Source organism: Nicotiana tabacum, chromosome 13, assembly GCF_000715075.1.
Source record: "Nicotiana tabacum cultivar K326 chromosome 13, ASM71507v2, whole genome shotgun sequence".
Taxonomy (NCBI): domain Eukaryota; kingdom Viridiplantae; phylum Streptophyta; class Magnoliopsida; order Solanales; family Solanaceae; genus Nicotiana; species Nicotiana tabacum.
The window spans coordinates 24727095-24747558 of record NC_134092.1 but is presented as its reverse complement, the minus strand read 5'-3'; the positions used below and the strand labels follow the sequence as shown (position 1 = coordinate 24747558).

At 34.2% G+C, this 20464-nt stretch overlaps 1 protein-coding gene and 1 non-coding gene across 2 annotated transcripts; one reads left to right on the top strand and one right to left on the bottom strand.

Moving 5' to 3' along the window:
• Window positions 1-1778: 1778 nt before the first annotated feature.
• On the top strand, window positions 1779-1852 carry TRNAR-UCG (transfer RNA arginine (anticodon UCG)). The gene has a single exon. It is a non-coding gene; the product is annotated as a tRNA-Arg (tRNA).
• Window positions 1853-2271: 419 nt separating this feature from the next.
• On the bottom strand, window positions 2272-6775 carry LOC107764014 (glucomannan 4-beta-mannosyltransferase 9-like). Its single transcript, XM_016582538.2, has 8 exons — window positions 6354-6775; window positions 5851-5949; window positions 5196-5448; window positions 4613-4723; window positions 4330-4466; window positions 3294-3407; window positions 2990-3189; window positions 2272-2853 (listed from the first exon to the last, which is right to left on the bottom strand). The coding sequence occupies exons 1-8, from the start codon at window positions 6666-6668 to the stop codon at window positions 2490-2492; spliced, it is 1593 nt and encodes a 530-aa protein (XP_016438024.1). The 5' UTR covers window positions 6669-6775; the 3' UTR covers window positions 2272-2489.
• Window positions 6776-20464: the final 13689 nt, after the last annotated feature.

Genomic DNA, 20464 nt, shown 5'->3' with positions numbered 1-20464 from the left:
TAAAAATAGTACCGAATATAGTATATTAGTTATACATAGGTTGAAAAATACTTACCAAATAAGAGATTAATAATATCAAAGCTAATACATGTATTATCCCTAATATATCCTACCAAACGACCTCTTAATAACTTAGGATCTCAGTACAAAATGCGAAAATTACCTATAGCAGACCGTTTTAGAGTAAAATCATAATACAATACTATATTGGAAAATTATGTCATTTTAAAACATTACCTTACTTAACTTAACTCTTAGAAAAAATTCTGAAAAGTATTTGGTAAAATAACTAGAGCGAAGAATAAGTAAAAAGGTACTGAGGTGGCTGAGAACAATAAATATAAGGAGGAAGCAGTGGTTAACTGGTAAACAAAAAACAAAAAAATCAAAGGGGTAGTAATTGATGTGGGGAGGGGTCGAAAATTAATGAACATGTGAGGTTAGTTGCATTGCATCTGAAGTTCTGAACTCCCGAAAGGTACAACTGTCAATTTCGATGTACTTTCTGAACTCGTTAAAAGAGCAGTCCGGTACACAAGACAGTCCGAATTTACAAAAAATTCGAAAAAAGATCGCACCCCAAATAATAAGTGCATAAAATCAGATCAATAAATATATAACACCATAATAAGTATTTGCACACATACTTTTTTCACTTAAAAAGAACATAATTTTTATACTTCCTGTATTGAAAGTCAATTTTACCAGAACCATCATCATTTAAAAAAACTGTATTGAGAAAACAAAAACAAAAAAGAGAAGATAAAGTGTGTCACATTTGTGTCAGCAGCTGCAAGTTCAGTGAATAAGGGCACAACTTAAACTGGTGATGAGATTGGATTTAATAGGGCTCGCAGACCAAAACTAAACCCAAGTTCAACGTTATCCCTTTTGTCCCTATTTTTGGATCTTATTTTTTTCCCTACAAATATGGCTATTTATTAGATAGGTGGATGGTATTAGATTATATTCCAAAATATTGGAATATTTCTGCTGATGTAAATCTCGACGAATATTTCATATTTTAGAGATTCAAACTTCTTAATTTTGAAGGCGAATCTTTCAATATTTTTTGAAATAAAAATTTATTGTAATAATTAATAATTTAAAATATTTAAATTATATATAAAAATTCATTGACTCTTGAAATCAAAACTGTATCAAGCAAATTAGAACAAAAGGAATAGTAGATTAACGGGCAACACAATTATAGTATGATGAGATCCTTCAAGCCTTGCCTGTTTGATGTAGAAATGCTCTTATGTGCCCACTTATAGTTTTACTAGAAAGAAATAAATATATAAAGATCTCCTATGATATTTTCTAATCTAATGGACTAGATTTGATTCATTATGTTAATTTGAAAATATGGATAATAGATTATTAATGTTTGTTTGCACTTTTTCTTTACGTGCTTTATTGTATTCTCTTTTCAATTACTTGCAATGCATTTTGTCTGAAAAACTACTTTTTACAATTAAGCCTTCAAAATGACATTTGGGCAAAATTCCATTTTTATGAAATTCCAAATGGCTGTTTTATACGCTAGCATGAATTCGGAAGCATTTGCCATAAAAAAAAATATATATATAAAAAATAAAAGCGATGCTTTTAATTTTACATTAATGAGAACATGGAACTCTAGAAACTCATAGAATTGACCAGATCTACATTTTTTTTTACAGATGAAGATTCACATTTAATCTTCGAAAGTCTATTTGGATTTGTCGTTTGTTAATTGATAGTATAGATAATTAGATGTTTTTCAATAATAACAGGACCGCGTAGCGCAGTGGATTAGCGCGTTTGACTTCGGATCAAAAGGTCGTGGGTTCGACTCCCACCGTGGTCTATATTTTTTTCTTCCATTCAACTGCAGAACTAGATTTGCATGTTCACGAATTTCTCAAAATGATAAATGTTTCCATTCTTCAGAAGAATTAAAGAGAGCAACAAATGAAATCAAGAATTTGATATACAATATATTTCTGCTTGTTTTTTTTCTGCATTTATATGATTTTTTGGTATTGTCCATTGTCTATATTTTCATTAATGTGGTGTTTATATTTTCCTGAGCCTATAGTCTATTGAAAACAACCTCTCCATCCTCTGTGTACACACTACCCTCCCTAGACCCCACGGTGTGAGATAATACTAGGTATGTTGTTGTTATTGTTATTGTTGTTGTTGTTTCTGTTTAGCATTTCAAATATGACTACCAAAAAAGTTTCCAATATACTACAAAAATACAAATTAAAGATGCTTACAATATCTGTTTAGGGTATAAGTCCCATGACTCCTTTGCCATTTCACTTCTGATACCTTAACTCTTTTGACCAATACATGAAATAAATAACTACAATAGTGATAGGCAGCATACATACATGTCTTAGCTGCTTATTCACATTGTAAAAGAATTACAAACTATTATTCATAAATTTTAAATAAAGATTACTACTTGAATCAAACATTGCTCCAAAAAAAGTCAGCTAAGAATTTGGAACAAACACTCCAATATAGCCAAATCCAGCCACAAAAAAGGCCATGCTTTGAAGGAAGAGGTATATGTAGAATCTATTCTTTCCGAATGAGTAATCGTACCACCCACAAAACAAAAGGTACAACCCGACGAAAATCTCCATGAAATGTAGCTTGTACCTTTCTCCAATTCGAAAACGATCTTTCTTAGAAGCTTTTGAGCTCATTTTAGTCTTCAGTGCATCTCCCAATTTCTCTGTCACGACCCATTCGTTGACTCTACCCGCTTCAAATAGGCCGATGAACGTTGCCCTCGTCCGATGAAGGGACATTACATTCTCAAATAGGATCCAGAAAACCAATAAATGGAGTGATCTATACCACAAAAAGAGAAGGAATTAAGACGTGTCAATAATTCAACCAATGGATTTAAATCTTTTAAATCCAATGAGAATTTGCACGTAGCTTCTGGTCTTTAACATTAGAAAAAAGAATTTTTTTTTTTCTCTACCTCGGCGTGCCAACAGCGTTGAGGAGAGTGATAGTGGAAGGAATATAGACAGCCCCCCATATAGGAACTTGAACTTCAGGGATCAAAACGGTGGCAGGCATAACAACACAATAAAAAACAAATGTAACAATATGCGCAACGATTTTTCTGACAAAGAAGAAGCTGTAAATCAGATAACACTTCTTCCACATAGAGACTTTCTGCAATGATATAAAACAAATATCAAATAGACATTTTACTTGTTGGAATTTCAATTTTTATGTTAAATAGCTCAAAATAAGAGCTATATATGTTTGTAACACACCTTGTTTGCAGCAATTTCCAGTGCCATTTTCCTAAAAAGATTAGCAGGTCCACATGACCACCTGTGCTGCTGATAACGATAGGCCTTGAATGTACTTGGCAATTCATTTTTCACCTAATTGAATTTGTTAAAAAGAGACAATGAAAAACGCTTAAATAAAGCGACATGGATAGTGAAGATTCATACAGCCGATCACAACTTGTTTGAAATTGAAATGCAATTACTGTTGGCGTAATAAAATATATTTTTTCAAAGAACCATTAGGTGAAGATAACAAATTAGTAAAATAGAACTATGGATTCATTCACTGCATTGTTCTTGATTATTATTATTTTTTTTAAAAAGTGGAGGGTATATTGGAAACAATCTCTCTACCTTCACTAGATAGGAGTAAGACCTGCGTACACACTATAATTCTCAGACCTCACTTGTAAGAATACACTGGGATTATTATTGTTGTATTTTTTGTTTAAAAAAGCAGATAATATAAGATTCTGGGACCCTTTTCAGCCAATTCTTTAGCTTAAATCTGACTTCCTATCAGTTGTCTTTCAGAGTGATTGTGGAAGCTACTTCTATGAAAATGATTTATGACATAGTTCCACTGGCATTTTCTGCTAATTTTTAATACACATGGCTAATCATTTGTTTCCATCACTCTTTCAGAGGAAATGATTGGCTACAGAATTTTAATTTTTAAACTTCTCCCCCACAAAAAAAAAAAAGAAAAAAAAGTGGGGTTTAGTGATCATGAGATTAGACTTTACCTACCATATATTTCCACCGCTATCAAAATGAACATAGTACTAGCCTTGAGCATAAATCTAATCAATAAATGGTTCTATTTAATAGTTTTGTTAATTCTATAGGTTATTGTAGTCTGGATCTATGAGCCGAGGGTCTATCGAAAACAACCTCTTTACCTTCACAAGGTTAGGTTAAGGTCTGCTTACACATTACCTTTTCCAGACCCCACTTGTAAGATTATATTGAATTTTTTATATTATAATCTGGATCCTGTAAATTATAATTATACCTTAAGGTCACCAATATAGACAAATTTCCAGCCTTTGAGACCAGCTCGAACTGCCAGATCCATATCTTCCACAGTTGTCCTGTCTTTCCATCCTCCAGCTTCATTAAGTGCTGCAATTCTCCACACCCCTGCAGTTCCTGCATCCATTTTTAGCAAGAAAAATGTCGAATTAAACGTACGATTATTTATTGAATTTTATCAGGTATAACAGTAAAGTCACAACTATTGTTGTCACATTGTTTCTGTTTTGGCGAATGGGGTGGGGGATTCTGCTGTAGCCTACCATTGAAGCCAAAAAATGCATGGGTTGCAGATCCAACTTCTTGCTCCACTGTGAAATGGTAATCCAATGACATTTCTTGCATTCTTGTCAACAAGCATTCATCTGAATTAACTGCAATTAAAATACCACCATTACTTTTCCTGTCAAGTTCTTGTATTGCAATTTTAATATGAAACTTTACAAGCTCAAGTAATAAAATATTATGGTAATAAAGCATATAAAAACCAAATGGGGTTTAACATATTTGTTGTTGCACTGCCTTAATTAGAACTATTCATGGTCTTGATGTACTCTCAATGTAATTATGTGAAACCAACAAAAAACTTTTAATTTTTTTTAATAATCATGATGTTGTGTACTAATGCTCTTGATAACTTCACATTGAAGTCTTAAACTGGAGGTGGTAAAATCAACCCATTTTTTCTAATCCGTCTAACGCATCCAAGATATTGGAACATTCAAGATTAAGTGGTACAAATTTAGATGCAACCCAAAAAATCGAAAGATATTTTCACGTGTTTGGCTATGAAAAAGAATCTTGTCCACACGTGAGGGGTGGCGTGTTAGGGAATAAGGCATATACCGAATTTCCAACGAGCTTGAACGAGTCCAACTTCAGGATTGTGTACAAGAAAAGGGATAGTTCGCATCAAGAAATCAGAATCAGGTTGAAAATCAGCATCAAATATGGCTACATAGTCACACAGCTTCACATAATTGTGCTTCATTCCTTCCTTCAGTGCCCCAGCTTTGTACCCTTTCCTGTTGTCTCTTATCTCATACTTTATGTTCACTCCCTTTCCTGTCCATCTCCTGCACTCTTGTTCCACCATAGCCTGTTTATTTTATTAGAACATTTTTAGTAATTGCACTCATTCCCTTTACCAAAAACGAGGGATTTAAGTTATATACACCGACAATGTCAATTTTTTACGCCATCATTATAGTTTAACTTGTAATAGCAAATTACTCATAGCATACTATTTTTATCAGGTTACCAACTAAGGTTTATTGTAGCAATTTATGTTTATTAACTTTACAAGTGACATGACTGTAAATTTTTCTTAATTTTAACTAAAAAAAAGGATCATTTTCAGAAGCCTATGCTAGATTAGGTGTACTACTATTAGGAGTTCACTCTTTAATTAAAAGAATCATTTCAAATTATAGTAGAAAAAGATGATAGTCATTTGTGCAACTTCTTTTTCCTACTAGTAGAAATTTAAGGTATGTTTGACCTTAATAGTAGGATCAGTTGAATCATCAAGAACTTGAATAAGGATTCTATCAGCTGGCCATGAAAGGTTACAAGCAGCTCCAATAGACAATTGATATACCTGCAAAGGAACAAAAGAAGTTTAACTTTGATAACATAAATAATTTTTTACACTATCACGTCATTAAAAACATAACTACATGCCACTCTTCATAAAAATTGGAATTAGTAACCTCGAAAATAAGATAAATACACTTGCTACAACATGTTAAGATACAATGATAATATAAAAAGTCTTTACGTTAGTACTGTATGGGCAGCCCGGTGCACAAGGCATCCCACGTTCATGCAAGGTTCGGGGAAAGGCCGCACCCAAAGGGGTGTGACGTAGACAGACTACACTAATGCAAACATTAATGGCTGCATCAACGGCTATATAAATTAAATATTCAAAAATCTCATTATACTCAAAGCAAGCCATATATCAAAAAATACTCTGTTAAAAGAGATACTGAAAAAAAGTACCTCTCTTTCATTGTACATTGGTATTTGCACTAATACAATAGGATAAGAATAATTTGCTAGCTCCAAATCATCTTTTACTGGCTCCCATTTGTACTTCTTTTCCGGTTTTCGCCTCAACAGCTTGATAAAAGCTATGACAATTCCCATATAAACTCTCTCCACAAATAACATCAAAGACATGGCCAAGCACAAGACAACCATAATTCTGAGAAATGGTACAAGCAATGGAACTCTAACTTGCTGCCACAGCAATCCAATCTGGCTAGTAACACTATCGCGAGTACTCAAAGAAGTATCAGAGGAAATCCAATCCATATTCTTGGCTATCTTAAATGTACTGTTACTTAATTTAAGCTAGCCAAGAAAATGGTAGAGTAAAAAAAGAGAGCTTTTATCAGTGAGTAGAGAAAGAACTAGGACATGGTGCTATATATATGAGTGTGCTTGTGCGTGTATATATAAAAATATATATATTGAATATGTTGCTTTGCGAAAAGAACACGAATGATATGCAATTCTTGCTTTAGTTTTGAGTGGGAATAGCCTTTGATTTTTGCTTCTGAGCTACTCCAAAGACTTAGCTGTATATATCTTTGTCAGTCACTTTGAAACTTATAGGCCAATGGGGAAGAACAGAATCACATGCAAAATTATAATATCATCAACCTAACAGAAACTACTCAGACTTGATACAATGCAGATCCTCTTGGTAAGCAATGGATGCAACAGTTTGAAAAAGAGAGACAACTTAATATTTTTTTGGGTTCGACCAGCTGGAAGATATTCTTAATATGGAGTGATAAGATTCGTTTTGGGGTCAAACTCGCACGGTTTTTCCGGAAAGGCCTCACACCATTAATAGTATCCCTACACCTTATTTTAGCTAGCTACCAACGTGGAACTTTATTTGCACACCGAACATATTTATATACATATATTTAATTTCTTGGTTTTTATGGATACTTATTCTCCCGGCCCATTTCTTTATTCAATGTTTAAGGAGTCAAAGCCCCATTATATTTACTATTATAGACAAAAATTGGGATGTCTTTATATAAGCAAGAGTAAAGCCAAAGTAATAAGTCAAAAGGAAAGAGACTAGAGAACTCAAACCAACATCTCATCTCATATTCTATTGGGATTATTCGTTCGCATTGTTATTATAGAAGTGTAATTTTTCATTATCCTTCTTTATAGTTTCCTGAACATCATCGCTGGCCCATATATCCATGCTGAAGGGAGTCTTGGAGCAACGCTAAATTTGTCTTAGCGTGACCTATAAGTCACGGGTTCGAGCCGAGAAATCAGTCACTGATGGTTGCATCAGGGTAGGCTGCCTACATCACACCATTGAGGTGCGGCCCTTCCCCGAAATCTACACGAACGCGAGATGTTTTGTATACCGGACTGCTCTTTCTCTCCTTTTGCATGCTAACAGAATCATACTTATTATTTTACTTTAGTTATTCAAAAGTAAATTATGGAATGAATTGAGGTAAAATGTGTTAGTGAGTACTTTACCAATTTGGGAAAAAAAAAACCTTTTTACTAAATTATTAGCTATGGTTATGCATTATATGGACAAATTCTAGTTTCTTTGATTTAGACTCTCCTTTAAAGTTAGTTTGGTATCATTTTACAAGCATCCTTTTCTCTTGGTCCTAAGTTCTTAATTGGGGAACGTCTAAAGGAGGTTAATTGTTGATTATAATTCTTCCCAAAATTATTACTAGTTCCGATCCATTTTAAAAAATAAAAAGAAGGGGCCGGGCTTTGTGGCTAACTAGTTCAATTAGGTTCAAAATAAAGTACACTAGAAATGATTGGTCAAACTTTGGAGTTAAGATATGTCATAATCTTAGGTGGCAAATCGTAGGATATGACATCTACCTTAAAAGAGAAAAGGAAAGAATTAATACCATTTTAGGGTTGAGTGTGAGATTTTTCATCATTAATTTCCAATTGGTTCCCCCCCCCCCCCCAAAACTCTTTGAGTAGGGGTGAGATGTACATATATCTTGTGTATGTGTTGAGAGCAAGAGCGATCACATTAAAAATTTACGTAGGGTCTTCGAAAGGTTAAGAAAACTTCAACTGAAATCACGACCTTGAAGTGTTCCGAGGATAAACAAGACCAGAATGCAGATTCCCATATCAAGATTCCAGGGGATAGCCATAAAATAGTCCAAGGCAATGAACAAGCAATAGGGAGGAATGCCATTAAAAAACCACCACAGTTCCTCCGCTGAAAAGAAACCACAAGAAAGCTAATTATATTACGAACAACTATAATAGCAAAGCGGTTAATGAAGTAGGTGAAGAACAATGAGGTCTCATGTTCAAATTCTAGCGGAGACCAAAAATATATTATTAGAAGTGTATATATGGTTTCTTCTCATCTGTCTTGAGGCGGAGCTAATATTTGAACCTTATGGGTTCGGGATTATAATTCTTTTAAGTTATTGAGTTCTAAATTAATAATTTCTACATATTTATTCGATGTCTTAATACAAATACAGAGTATAAAAGCGTGGCTCCGCTCCTGCATCTGCCTAAGCTTTGGTTGGCAGAGTTGAAGTAGCAAGTACTACCCCACAAAAATAGCCGAGGTTTGCGCAAGCTAACTCGAACAACACCATCGTAAAACGAAGAACAAGCATAACCGGGGAAGGCAATTTTTGTACTAAAAAATCACCACATGAGCAAATAAAACGAGGCATTGATCTAACCCTAAGCTAGACAAACAAGAAGAGCTAGTGTAATTTCTTGTTATAGTTTTATATAGTTGCATACTACAACTATAAAAAAGAATCATCTTTGCAACTCACATTTATAAATATTTGATGAAATAATGAATTTTCTTTTTTCCAATCTAACAAAAAGAACGAATTTAATAAAAAAAGACTTACTGATTATTCTACGTTTATCTGGAAACCTAATCTTCTTAAAAATTGAGCCTGCAAGTCCAGAGGATTCAACCATTGGAAATTATTTGCAAAGAAAGACTGATACTTGAAAATTACCTATATATGTATTTTGACCTTATTATACATTTATATACTACTACTCCTAGTCCTAGTAAATATAGATTTACGGATGACTTCTTTTATTGTCCAGTTAATTTATATTCAAATTTTCTCCGTGAACGTCCCTCTTTCTCTTTTTGGGTCATATTTCTACAGTACCAAATTGCTTAAATATCAGCTAATAGACAATATTTTATAGTAACCATAACCTAAAATTTATGATTGATAAGATACGAGTAAATTACACTAATGTAAATATTCTCCAAATAAATGTCACCCATTTCTTTGATGGAAGATAAAGTGAGCTTCCGACAATAGTTAAAGTGAGAAAAATAACAGTTGAAGTCGCTTTGACCATGACTTTAATTTAATTTTTGCAAATACTCGCGGTTAAACCAATATCTACAACTAGCTAGGGGAGAGCATAGTTTGGACAAGTCCGAAATTCAAACTAAAAATCAAACTTTTGGATATTCCAATTACGAATTGGAATTCGGATTTAATTTTTAAAATTTTCAAAGTTTTTATTGAATTTCGAATTGACTTCAAATATTTGGATATTCCCAAATTCGAACTTTTATACCTTGTAATTTGCCCTATCCAGTTTAAACATTAGTAGCCTATTACCCATATACACAATCTAATAAGTACAATACCTTAACTCATATAACCAATATTAACTACTTAGTCAAATGTTATAATACTTTCTATATTGAACTTGTTAATTCTTAGGACCTTATTAATGCTTTTATAACATATCTTTGATAATAGTTTTATTGCTTATATTAATACTCTATTTGGATGATTGTAGTTGGAATGAGTAACTATTAAGGCAATTTGACATGAATACTTTGTTTGGATGTTTATAAAAAAAAAAAAAAAAAAAAAAAAAAAAAAAAGAAGTCAACTTATAGGCTGAATACCCGAAAATTTAAAGTATTCAAACCGATTAATGTGAACCCGACTTAAAAAATATAATCCAATACGAGTTTATTTGGATTGAATTTGAATTATATAATCTACAATACGAAAATCCAAAATTCAAACCAAAATTTCCATACCCAATACGAACTATTAGAACGCCCAACCCGATCTACACTATACATTAGTTGTAAGTAGGTTTGTAAATACTAAATTTTTGCTTCCTAGATAGGGGCGTTCATGGTTCAGTTTGGGTCGATTTTCAACTAAAAAGAAACCAAAACAATTAATTCAATTTTTTAAATCTGGAAATCAAACCAAACCAATTAAGTTAGTTTTTGGTCAATTCGGTTTATGTTGATTTTTCCGCCTTTTCGGTTTTTATCGGTTGTTACTTAAATATGAGACATACACTGCAAGCAAATATTCTGCTTTATTGTTAAAGACAAGTTATATTTAACTACTAGACTATTGGACTTAAAAAAATAAAATTACAAATCAAACTAGAATTTAAAGGCCAAAAATTAGATTATTATAAAGGCAAAGAACTAGACTACCAACTAACAAATGATTAATATATACCATAAAGTTTAAAGAAAAAATCAACCGTTTATTTTTTGTCGGTTTGATTCGGTTTATCATGAACAGAGTCAGTTTAATTTGATATCCTTAAAACCAAAAGCAAACTAAATTTGATAATTTTAAAATTCAAATCGAAACAGTTTGATTTGTTTTCGGTTTGGTTTGTATTTAACCATAAAATAATTTTTGTGATCAAAACAAATAAAAGAATAATTCAGGTCACTTTTCCTAATATAGATGAATTGCAAATAATGAAAATAAAATATTGGGAGAATAAGAAAAAGGAAATCGTATTGATAGTCGCAGCTTTCATCCAAAAGTAGAGAATTAGATCTTCAAACAGCTTAATATAAACTATAAGTAATTGATAGTATAATTTCGTGAATTTCTTGATGATCGTACAAGATATGGTAAGGGGCTTATATAAGGGTACAATATATGTAATTATTTTATCCTACTTAATTCTTGCCCGTTATTAATATTTATTACATTGATTACCCATTACATGGGTAATTTATAACAGTTATGGTAATAACAGCCAACTGCTCATAATCAAGGATTATGCCGATTTCATTCCATATTCGCAGCTATTAATGAAAATTCCTTTCTTGTGGTCTTTAATTATTCATCTCGCACCTATCTCCTATTTTTCAGCTATCAGGTACGATATATTTATGAGCAATCCTGTGGGTGTTCTACCCAAGCTTTCTCTAATCTTCACTCTGTTTTGGGTCTTAGGTCATGTGTCAGCATATCATTAGTCTACGTGGCGAGTCTACTTGTCTACCAATACAGATAGTCCCCCCACTTTCTGAATATTCTCAATTGAATATTCGATAAGCGGTGAGTTTATTTATGGATGGAATGTCTTGCCGCCTCTTTCCGAAATTATTATGATTTACTTCAAAAGCAAAGAGACGTATATCTCTTCCATTTAATGCTCGACATACATGTCTTGCCGTGATTGGTTTTGCAATTTGCATCGGCTTTTTAGGATTTCTGCGAATGTGTCAGTTCGATGTGACGGTTCCATAATGACAGTTCATAATGAAGTTTTTTCCTTATAAATAATGTATCATGCATCTTCCAAAACTTCTCCTTCTTTCGTTTTCACTAAATCTTTTTTGCAATTCTCCTTTTCTTTCTGTGCTTCTGCTTTTCCTAACAATAGCTTCACAATCTTCCAACCCTTCTTCATCTTCCGATCCTCGGCGTGCTATTATAGTAGATGAACTCCCTTCTACTATGACTCCGATTAGGAGTAGGAACAGAGGTGGTAGGCTTCGTAGCCTAGGTTCTATATCAAGTTGGAGCACCACCTCTTCTTAGAAAAATTCTTCAAAACCTTATTCTTCCTCCAAAACTTCTTCCTCCAGAGCTAAATCCACACCCACCCCTAGACCTTCTTCCAAAGCTAGGGATCAAAATGTACATCTGCTTGAGCCTTTAGTTTCAAAGATTGTTCCTCAAGAATTTTCATTTATCTGTGATTGTGAGGCACGGAAGAAAGAAGTTTCCTCCATAGTAGCACTTAACACTGCTTATCTCTATTCTTCTCTTATCAAATCTTGTCTTCTTCCTCTCGTATCCCGAGAATGTCATTGGAAACTTGACTTATCATTTCACCTTAGGATTCAAACCTCCAATTGACCCAGTGATTATAGAGTTCTGTTGTTATTCCAACATTTTTCTGGAGCAAATAGGCCCGATAATGTGGAGGTCGATGGCTTGCCTTCGCTACTTATTGAGTTTAATTTTTTCCCTTTCGCTTTCTGACATCTCCTCCATCTGTATTCCTCAAAACTTTTCTGCGAGGGTATTTTCACACACACAGCAAGAAACAAACGAATCTTGGTTAGTCATAAAGATGACTGTGACCGAGGTTTGTATGCCCGATTTATGGCTATCCTAACCCGTGCTTTAGTGGGGGAAGTTTGAACGTAATATTTTTTCAGAAAAATAGAATTTTGCACGTAAGTGTTTCCCTTTATTTTACATTCTGCTATTTTTCAATTCTTAGAATACTAACCTTCTTGCTCATGTTTTCTTCTTTTTCAACAATCATGGAAGTCTTCGGTGAGCTTCCTGACTTCTGTGATTGGGTAGAGAAAATGTTATCTGCTACTCCTATGGAGCAAAGATCTTGGATGTTTCTATCTCAAAAGTTTGGGTGCAAAGTTAAAACACATGGTATGTTACTTTACTTTACCGTGAATTTTTTCCTTTTCCTTATTATTTTGACCTCCTTTATAATTTTCAGGATTTGTAATTCACGGAGTCCTTCACACTTTCGCTCCTGCAGTTAGAATCGATATCAACACTGCTCAGGAGCAGATTTTGAATGTGTCCTTTTTGAAAAAGAAGAATAAAGAATCCCTTGCCTCTGATGAAGAGGATGGAGATGAAGGTTCATTGGTGAAGAGACCTCGAGCTAGGAGGCGAGTTGTTTTGGATGATAAATCCAATATTCCTCAAAATCATCCTTCAGACTCTGTGCCTTTTCACTTAGTTGATGAGCCCAAGGGTGCCCCTCTACTTCAAACCCCCTTCGAGCCTTGTTAAAGGCTCTTTGTTAAAGGATTTAAGGGTGAAGAGGAAGAATTGAGCTTAGTTTCTGAAGAGCCACCTCTTTATACTCTTCCTATGAGTTCCATTGCTCTCGCTGCTTTCTCTCGAGATGAAGTTGGTCCTTCCACCGAGGGAGGTATGAAATAAGTTACAATCGAAGTACCCGAGGGTATCAGCTTGCTAAAGAAATCTCACAGAGTTGTGGTTTGGTTGAATCCCTTGATTGGACCCCTTGAGAGGATAAAACTTGAATCACACTCCTCCATTACTCTAATGAACTATATAATTCATTCTGCTCTCAAGGTATGTCTTTTCTCTTTAACTTCTTTCGTTTCTACCTTCCTTAAGTTTATAACATATTTCTCTTTGCATTTTTGCAGATCAACCTAACAACTATAAAGTTGATGAGGAGATTGTCATGGACTAAGCAACAAGTTACAGAGTTAAGCACGAAAGCTGATAAGTGGAAAGAGCAATTGAAGAGCCTTCAACTGGAGAAGGATATCTTGGCCGGTGACAAAGGGACTCTGGAGCAATAACTTAGGATCACTGCTGCTGAGTTAGCAGTAATGAAGGCTTATGCCAGTCAGGCAAAGAAGGAGAAAGCTAGGATGGAGTCCACTTCTGCTAAGCAATATTCAATGGCCATCGAGGAGATTCGAAGTTTGAAATAACTTCTGAATCAAAAAGAAGTGTATGCGAGTGATCTAGTCCAAGCATTTACTCAAGTTCAAGAAGATCTCCGGACCTCCTCTAATAGATTTAAGTACCTTGAAGCTACATTTTAGCCTTTGAAGGTTTTATATGATGCTGCTGAAGCTGAAAAATAAGAACTGAGGGCTGACGTTGAACAACTGGAGAAAGACTACGAGACTCTCGAGGATAAACTAACTCTGGATATGAGTTGGTCCTTCTTGAACACTCTTCTTAAAACATTGTTTGAGGCTATCCAAGAAGGCTTTGATCTTGAAGTTGAGATTGCCAGGGCAAAGAACGCAATTGCAACTACTAATCAACGTCAAAGTTTCTCCATACCCGAGGATGAAAGTTCCAAGGGTGATTTAAGCTAAGACAGTTCAGAGGTTATTCCTGCTGATCCCCAGCCTTCATCTTCTAGTCCCCAAGTTGATCTTTCCGCTCCTTCTCAAGATGCTCCTAAGTTTTCTTTTCCAATAATTATTTTTTATATTTTTTGAATATTTTTGGATATTTTTTGGTTTGTTTTTTGGAAACTTTTATCAATTTCAATGTTAAGTTTTAGCATATTTTATGTATGCTTTTGCTCTTTAATTTTTTATCCTCTTCAGTGTTTGAGTTTTGAAGTATGAAAAATTGAACATTGGATCAACTTCCCTCCACGATCCTTTACTTGAAAAGGAAATACACACGGAACTTAGGGTTCTTTTTTAGATGATGACTGCTTAACCCTTTCCATCAAAATTATTGTAACTTAGATCGAGAATAATTGAGTATTTCACGTGTCTTTTGGGTCTAATGTCATCATCTGGTCTGGGCTAGCTTTTTGGCTATCATCTAAAAAGGTTAGTAAAACTTATATGAACAAATAAGTAATGAACTTCGAGATACTTGAACGTGATTACTTTCTCAAAAGTAATATTTCTTTAAGTGTACTGCATTCCAATTGGCAGGTAACACTTTCCCGTCTATTGTCTCTAACTCGTATGTTACTTTTCCAAAAATGCCTCGAACTCGATATGGTCCTTCCCAGTTCAGACATAATTTTCCTGCATTTACCGCCTATGTTGACTGAAACACCTTTTTAAGGACAAAGTCCCCAATCTTAAAATGTTGAAGATTCGCTCTTCTGTTATGATATCGCTCCAACCTTTGCATTTGCGCTGCCATCCGTATTAAAGCTGATTCCCTTCATTCTTCTGTCAAATCCAAATTTTTACAAAGTTCCTCCTTATTGGATAATTCATTTGTATGTTCAAACCTTAGGCTTGGTTCTCCTATTTCCACTTAAATTAGTGTCTCAGTACCATAAATAAGTGAAAAAGCATTTTTTCCATACTTATCTTTGTCGTGGTTCTATAGGCCCATAGTACCACAGGTAGCACCTCAGGCCACCTGTCTTTGATGCTTCCACATGTTTATTTATATTGTTTAAAAAAACTTTATTTGTCGACTCCACTTGTTCATTATCTACATGATGATATGGCGCTGAAGTAATTCGTTTAATTTTCTATCCTTGAAAAATTCAGTGACCTTTTCTCCCACGAATTGTGGCCCATTATCACATAAAATTTTCCTTGTTACCCTGAATCCACCTATTATGTTCCTTCAGATAAAGTCGATAACTTTCTTTTCTCGTACCTGTTTGAAGGCACCTGCCTCTACCCACTAGAAAAATAATCATTTAAAATTAATAAAAATCATACTTTCCTAGTGCTTGTCGTAGAGGACATACGATATCCATTTCCCACTTCATAAACGACCATGATGCGCTAACCGAATGAAGCAATTGTGCCATTGATGCATATTATTTGCATACCGTTGACATTTATCGCACCTTTTTACAAAGTTTTCCGCCTCGTCTTCTATTTTTGGCCAATAATACCCTGCTCTTATTAGCGTTTTTACTAGTGACCTTCGACCAACATGATTTTCACAATGTTCTTCATGTACCCAAGTTATCTTGCACATTTGACTGTTCCTCATATTGTTGTCCAGCATTACGATTAGCGGATCTGACAGGTGAATTTTCTCGTGAACGTTGTGGAGTATGTATGGGTGTGTGGTGCAGACTCCTCCCTCCTTGTTATCCATCCTCAACCTGAATAATTTTATTAGTGCCAGACATAATTTGTTTCTAAAGACAAAATATGTAAATGGAAAGTGAAAGTGAAGATGTAACGACCCGACTTGTTGTTTTGGGAATTAGCATCCTGTTCAGCAGCTTAAGACCTCGAACAGTTTCGTAATGCATATTATGACTTGCATGTGTGGTCGAGTTTGATTTTCAGACGATTCTGGATCAAATTGGAAGAACAATTCTTATTTAAGAAGCTTAAAAGAAAGGAAATAATCAGAGATTTGACTTTGAGAAAATAACTATGGAATAAAATTTTGATGGTTCCAATAGCTTTGTATGGTGATTTTGGACATAGGAGTGCGTCCGAATATTTATTTGGAAGTCCGTAGTTGATTTTGTCTTGAAATGGCGAAAGTTGGAAATGAAAGGTTTGGAAGTTTGACCGGGAGTTGACTTTGGTGATATCGGGAACGGAATGCGATTCCGAGAGTTGGATTAGATCACTTATATCATTTGAAACTTGCATGCAAAATTTGACGTCATTTCGGGTTAATTTGATATGTTTCAGCACGAATTTTGGAAGTTAGAAGATTTGGAAATTAATGTGTTCAATTTATTGTGCTATTCGTAGTTTCGACGTTGTTTGATGTGGTTTGAGGCCTCAAGTAGGTCCGCGTTATGTTTTAGGACTTGTTGGTATATTTGGTTGAGGTCCCGGGGGCCTCGGGTGTGTTTCAGGGTCAGTTTTGAACGAGTTTGGGCATTTCGACACTTTGATGATGTTCTGCAACAATTGAAGTGCGGAGGGCACATTTTGGAGTGCTAAGGCAAAGCACATGTGCGGACATTAGAGGAAAATTGTGGACCACGGAGGATATGTGTGGGCCGCAAAAGAAATGTACGGACCACAGAAATCCTCTTGCGGCCGCAGAAAGGAGAATCTACAGGTTCGATGGTCTGACTTCGAAAAATTATGTCTTTTAATCTATAAGGAATTTGAAAATAATTCAAAGATAAAAGTTATAGCCCTTTGAGTCTAGTTTTCAGAAAGGCAAACTATTCATCATTTGGACAATTTTACATAAAGTTATAGTCAATTTATTAAAGTCTAATAGTGCAAATGGTGCTGAAGTGCGGCCGCACAATTTGGATTGCAGCCGCGGAGCCTGGAATGTGCGGACCGCACAAAAAATGGGCGGTCGGCACTTCGGAGGTCATATGTGGTACCATATAGACGAGCTTTTCATCTCATTTTTATTTTTGGACCTAGAGAGCTCGGTTTGTGGTAATTTTTTGTGGATGTTTCAAGAAATTCATCGGAGTAAGTGATTCTAACTCGGATTTGGTTAATATACATGAATATATCATTATTTTCATCATTTAATTAGTATTTGGAGATGAAAATTTGGAAAAAATTGTAGAAATTTCATAAAATGACTTTTTGGGATTTGAATATCGATTCAGAGTCGGATTTGAGTAAAACTAGTATGGTTGGACTGGAATGGGTGTTCGGATTTTGTAAAAATTGCATCGGGTTTCGATAGGCGGGCCCCACGTTGACTTTTGGTTGACTTTTCCGAAAATGACTTAAATTAAGTCTCTTTCGAATTGTGAATAATTTCTAAAGCTCAAATTGAATTGTTGGTAAATAAATTTCTAGGTTTGATTGGTTTAGAGACTAATTCAAAAGGAAAAGTTATGGTCGAGTGATCACTTGAATTGCAAAGCAAGGTAAGTGTCTTGTCTAACTTTGTGTGGGGAAAACCACCCCTTAGGATTTGAGATGATTATGTCATTCGTGTTATGTGAAGGTCGTGTACGTGAGGTAACGAGTGAGTACACGACCTATATGTGGTATTTGAATGTCAAGATCACCTTATATGCCAATTGTTGATTGTAATCACTCGTTGAATTCATGCTTTACCTGCTACACACCTTAATTGTTAATTGATGCTCATAAATTATGCCTTGGCTTATGAATTGTCATTTCTTTGCTATTTGATTTCGTGAGCTATCGTGTAGCCTTTTTCATTAGTTGTGACTTTTTTGTGTAGCCTCGTTATTCCTTTTGATTTTGTGGTATATCATAGTTGGTTGTAAATTGGTTGCTTAATTTGTGTTGCTTGAGGATCGGGTTCCACGCCGCAACATATATGATTTATTATTGTGAGGGATCGGGTTGCACGCCGCAACAGATATGATCTATTATTGTGAGGGATCGGGTTGTACGCCGCAACAGATTATTATTGTGTGGGATCGGGTTGCACTTTGCAACATATATAATTTATTATTATGTGGGATCGGGTTACACACCGCAACAAATGTACAAATATGAAATTATTGTGATATTGAGGTTAATTCCTATTGTGACTCTCATGATGCATTTCATGCTAGGATGGTTACTGTGGTTTCTTAAATCACCTCATTGTATTTTGATTATAATTAATTAACCGTCAATATATTAAAAAATAGAACAATATAGACTTATTGTGTGAGTCATGCATCCTATGTGATATGTTAAGTTGTTGAGAATTTAGCAGAGGTAAATGAAAGAATTTTCAAGCTGTTCCACTTGTGTGTCTTTCAAAAATAAAACTCATATCTTATTCGGAGATTTGCTAAATTAAATGGTGATTATATTTTTACTCTAATTGATATCTCAACCTTCTCATTATCTTATTGTCGTGTAATTTGCGTGAAAAATTATTATTTCGTTTTACTTTAATAAATTCCATATTTATCTCATTAAAACTTGATTGAATGTCTTATTTTGTATAAATACAATATTTTATCGGATCTCATATACTTCTAAATTAAACTCAATTGATATTTTATTTGTATAACCTCTCCATTATTTTACCTTATTTAAATCCTAAATTAGCTTAATGACTCATTTGATGCTTCAATGTATTTAATTTGAAAATTATATTTAATTATGTTTAAATTATTCATTGGTCAGCTTGGGGTATATTGATACGGAAATTTTACATATGGTAGCTAGAGGATTTTGCCATGCAAAAGTGATTAGAAAGATATGGGCACAAGATGCCACATGTGTAAGAATTGGAAGTTGTGAATCATGAATTGAGATTTCGAGGAGTAATACCTCGGGTAATTTATGTTGAAATACATATATTATATATAATTTAATTGATTAATTTGTCATATGATTCCTTACTTGAACCCATTCATATGTCATTTGTACTCTAAATATGTTGTTGCTTAATTACTTGATTGTTTTCTCGTTGTCATCTGTGTTCTCATTGTTCTCATTATTGATTTGAATTGGAAATTCTTCTGCTATTGGCCTTACATTGATATTCTTTCCTTGTTAGCTTTATGTAACATTTTGTATAGGTTTATATGTCTGTAGGTGTCTTGATCTGGTCTCGTCACTACTCTACCGAGGTTAGGCTTGATACTTATTAGGTACCGCTGTGGTGTACTCATGCTACTCTTCTGCATATTTTTGTGCAGATTCAGGTACCTCAGAGTTGTTTTATTCCTGTTATCTGATTGTGCATCTCTGTATAGACTCAAGGTACACCTGATGTCGCGTTCGCAAGTCTCAGAGTCACCTTCTGATATTTTCTTTACATTGTTTGATTATATTCTGGAACAGTTGTACTTTGAGATTTTCTAGTAAATTCTGTAGATCTTGTGACCTGTACTACGTGTTTTGGGATTGTAGGAAATTTCAATTTCATATTTAATAATTATTGGTTGAGTCACCACTAATTCTGTAAGTGTTAGAATTATCTAGTCTCTAAAACTAGGTGCCATCACGACATCCTACTGAGGGAAATTTGGGTCGTGACAGAAAAAATTACTAGATTTTCCGGTAATGGAACCATTTTTTAAACCAAAAATAGCTTTTGTGGTCAAAACAAAAAAAGAATAATTTAATTTTTAATAACCAATTTTACTTCACTTTTCCTAATATAGATGAATTGCAAATATTGAAAATAATATATTGAGAGAATAAGGAAAAGGAAATATGTTTGATAGTCACAACTTTCTTCCAAAATGAGAGAATTAAATCTTCAAACAGCAGAATATAAACTATAAGCAATTGACCGTATAATTTTGTGAATTTCTTGATGATCATACAAGATATAGTAAGGAGTTTATATAAGGGTACAATATGTTAATGTTTCGCCCTACATAATTCTTGCCCGTTATTAATATTTATTACATTGATTACCCGTTATATGGGTAATTTATAACGGTTATAGTAA

What these genes read in the sequence shown, in the direction of transcription:
- LOC107764014 (XM_016582538.2), bottom strand. Translation starts at nt 6,668, where the DNA reads ATGGATTGGATTTCCTCTGATACTTCTTTGAGTACTCGCGATAGTGTT. An exon ending in CAATGTACAATGAAAGAGAG is followed by an intron (nt 5,950 to 6,353) that starts GTACTTTTTTTC and finishes GTTCCTTTGCAG; the next exon opens with GTATATCAATTGTCTATTGG. An exon ending in TGCATTTTTTGGCTTCAATG is followed by an intron (nt 4,467 to 4,612) that starts GTAGGCTACAGC and finishes AAATGGATGCAG; the next exon opens with GAACTGCAGGGGTGTGGAGA.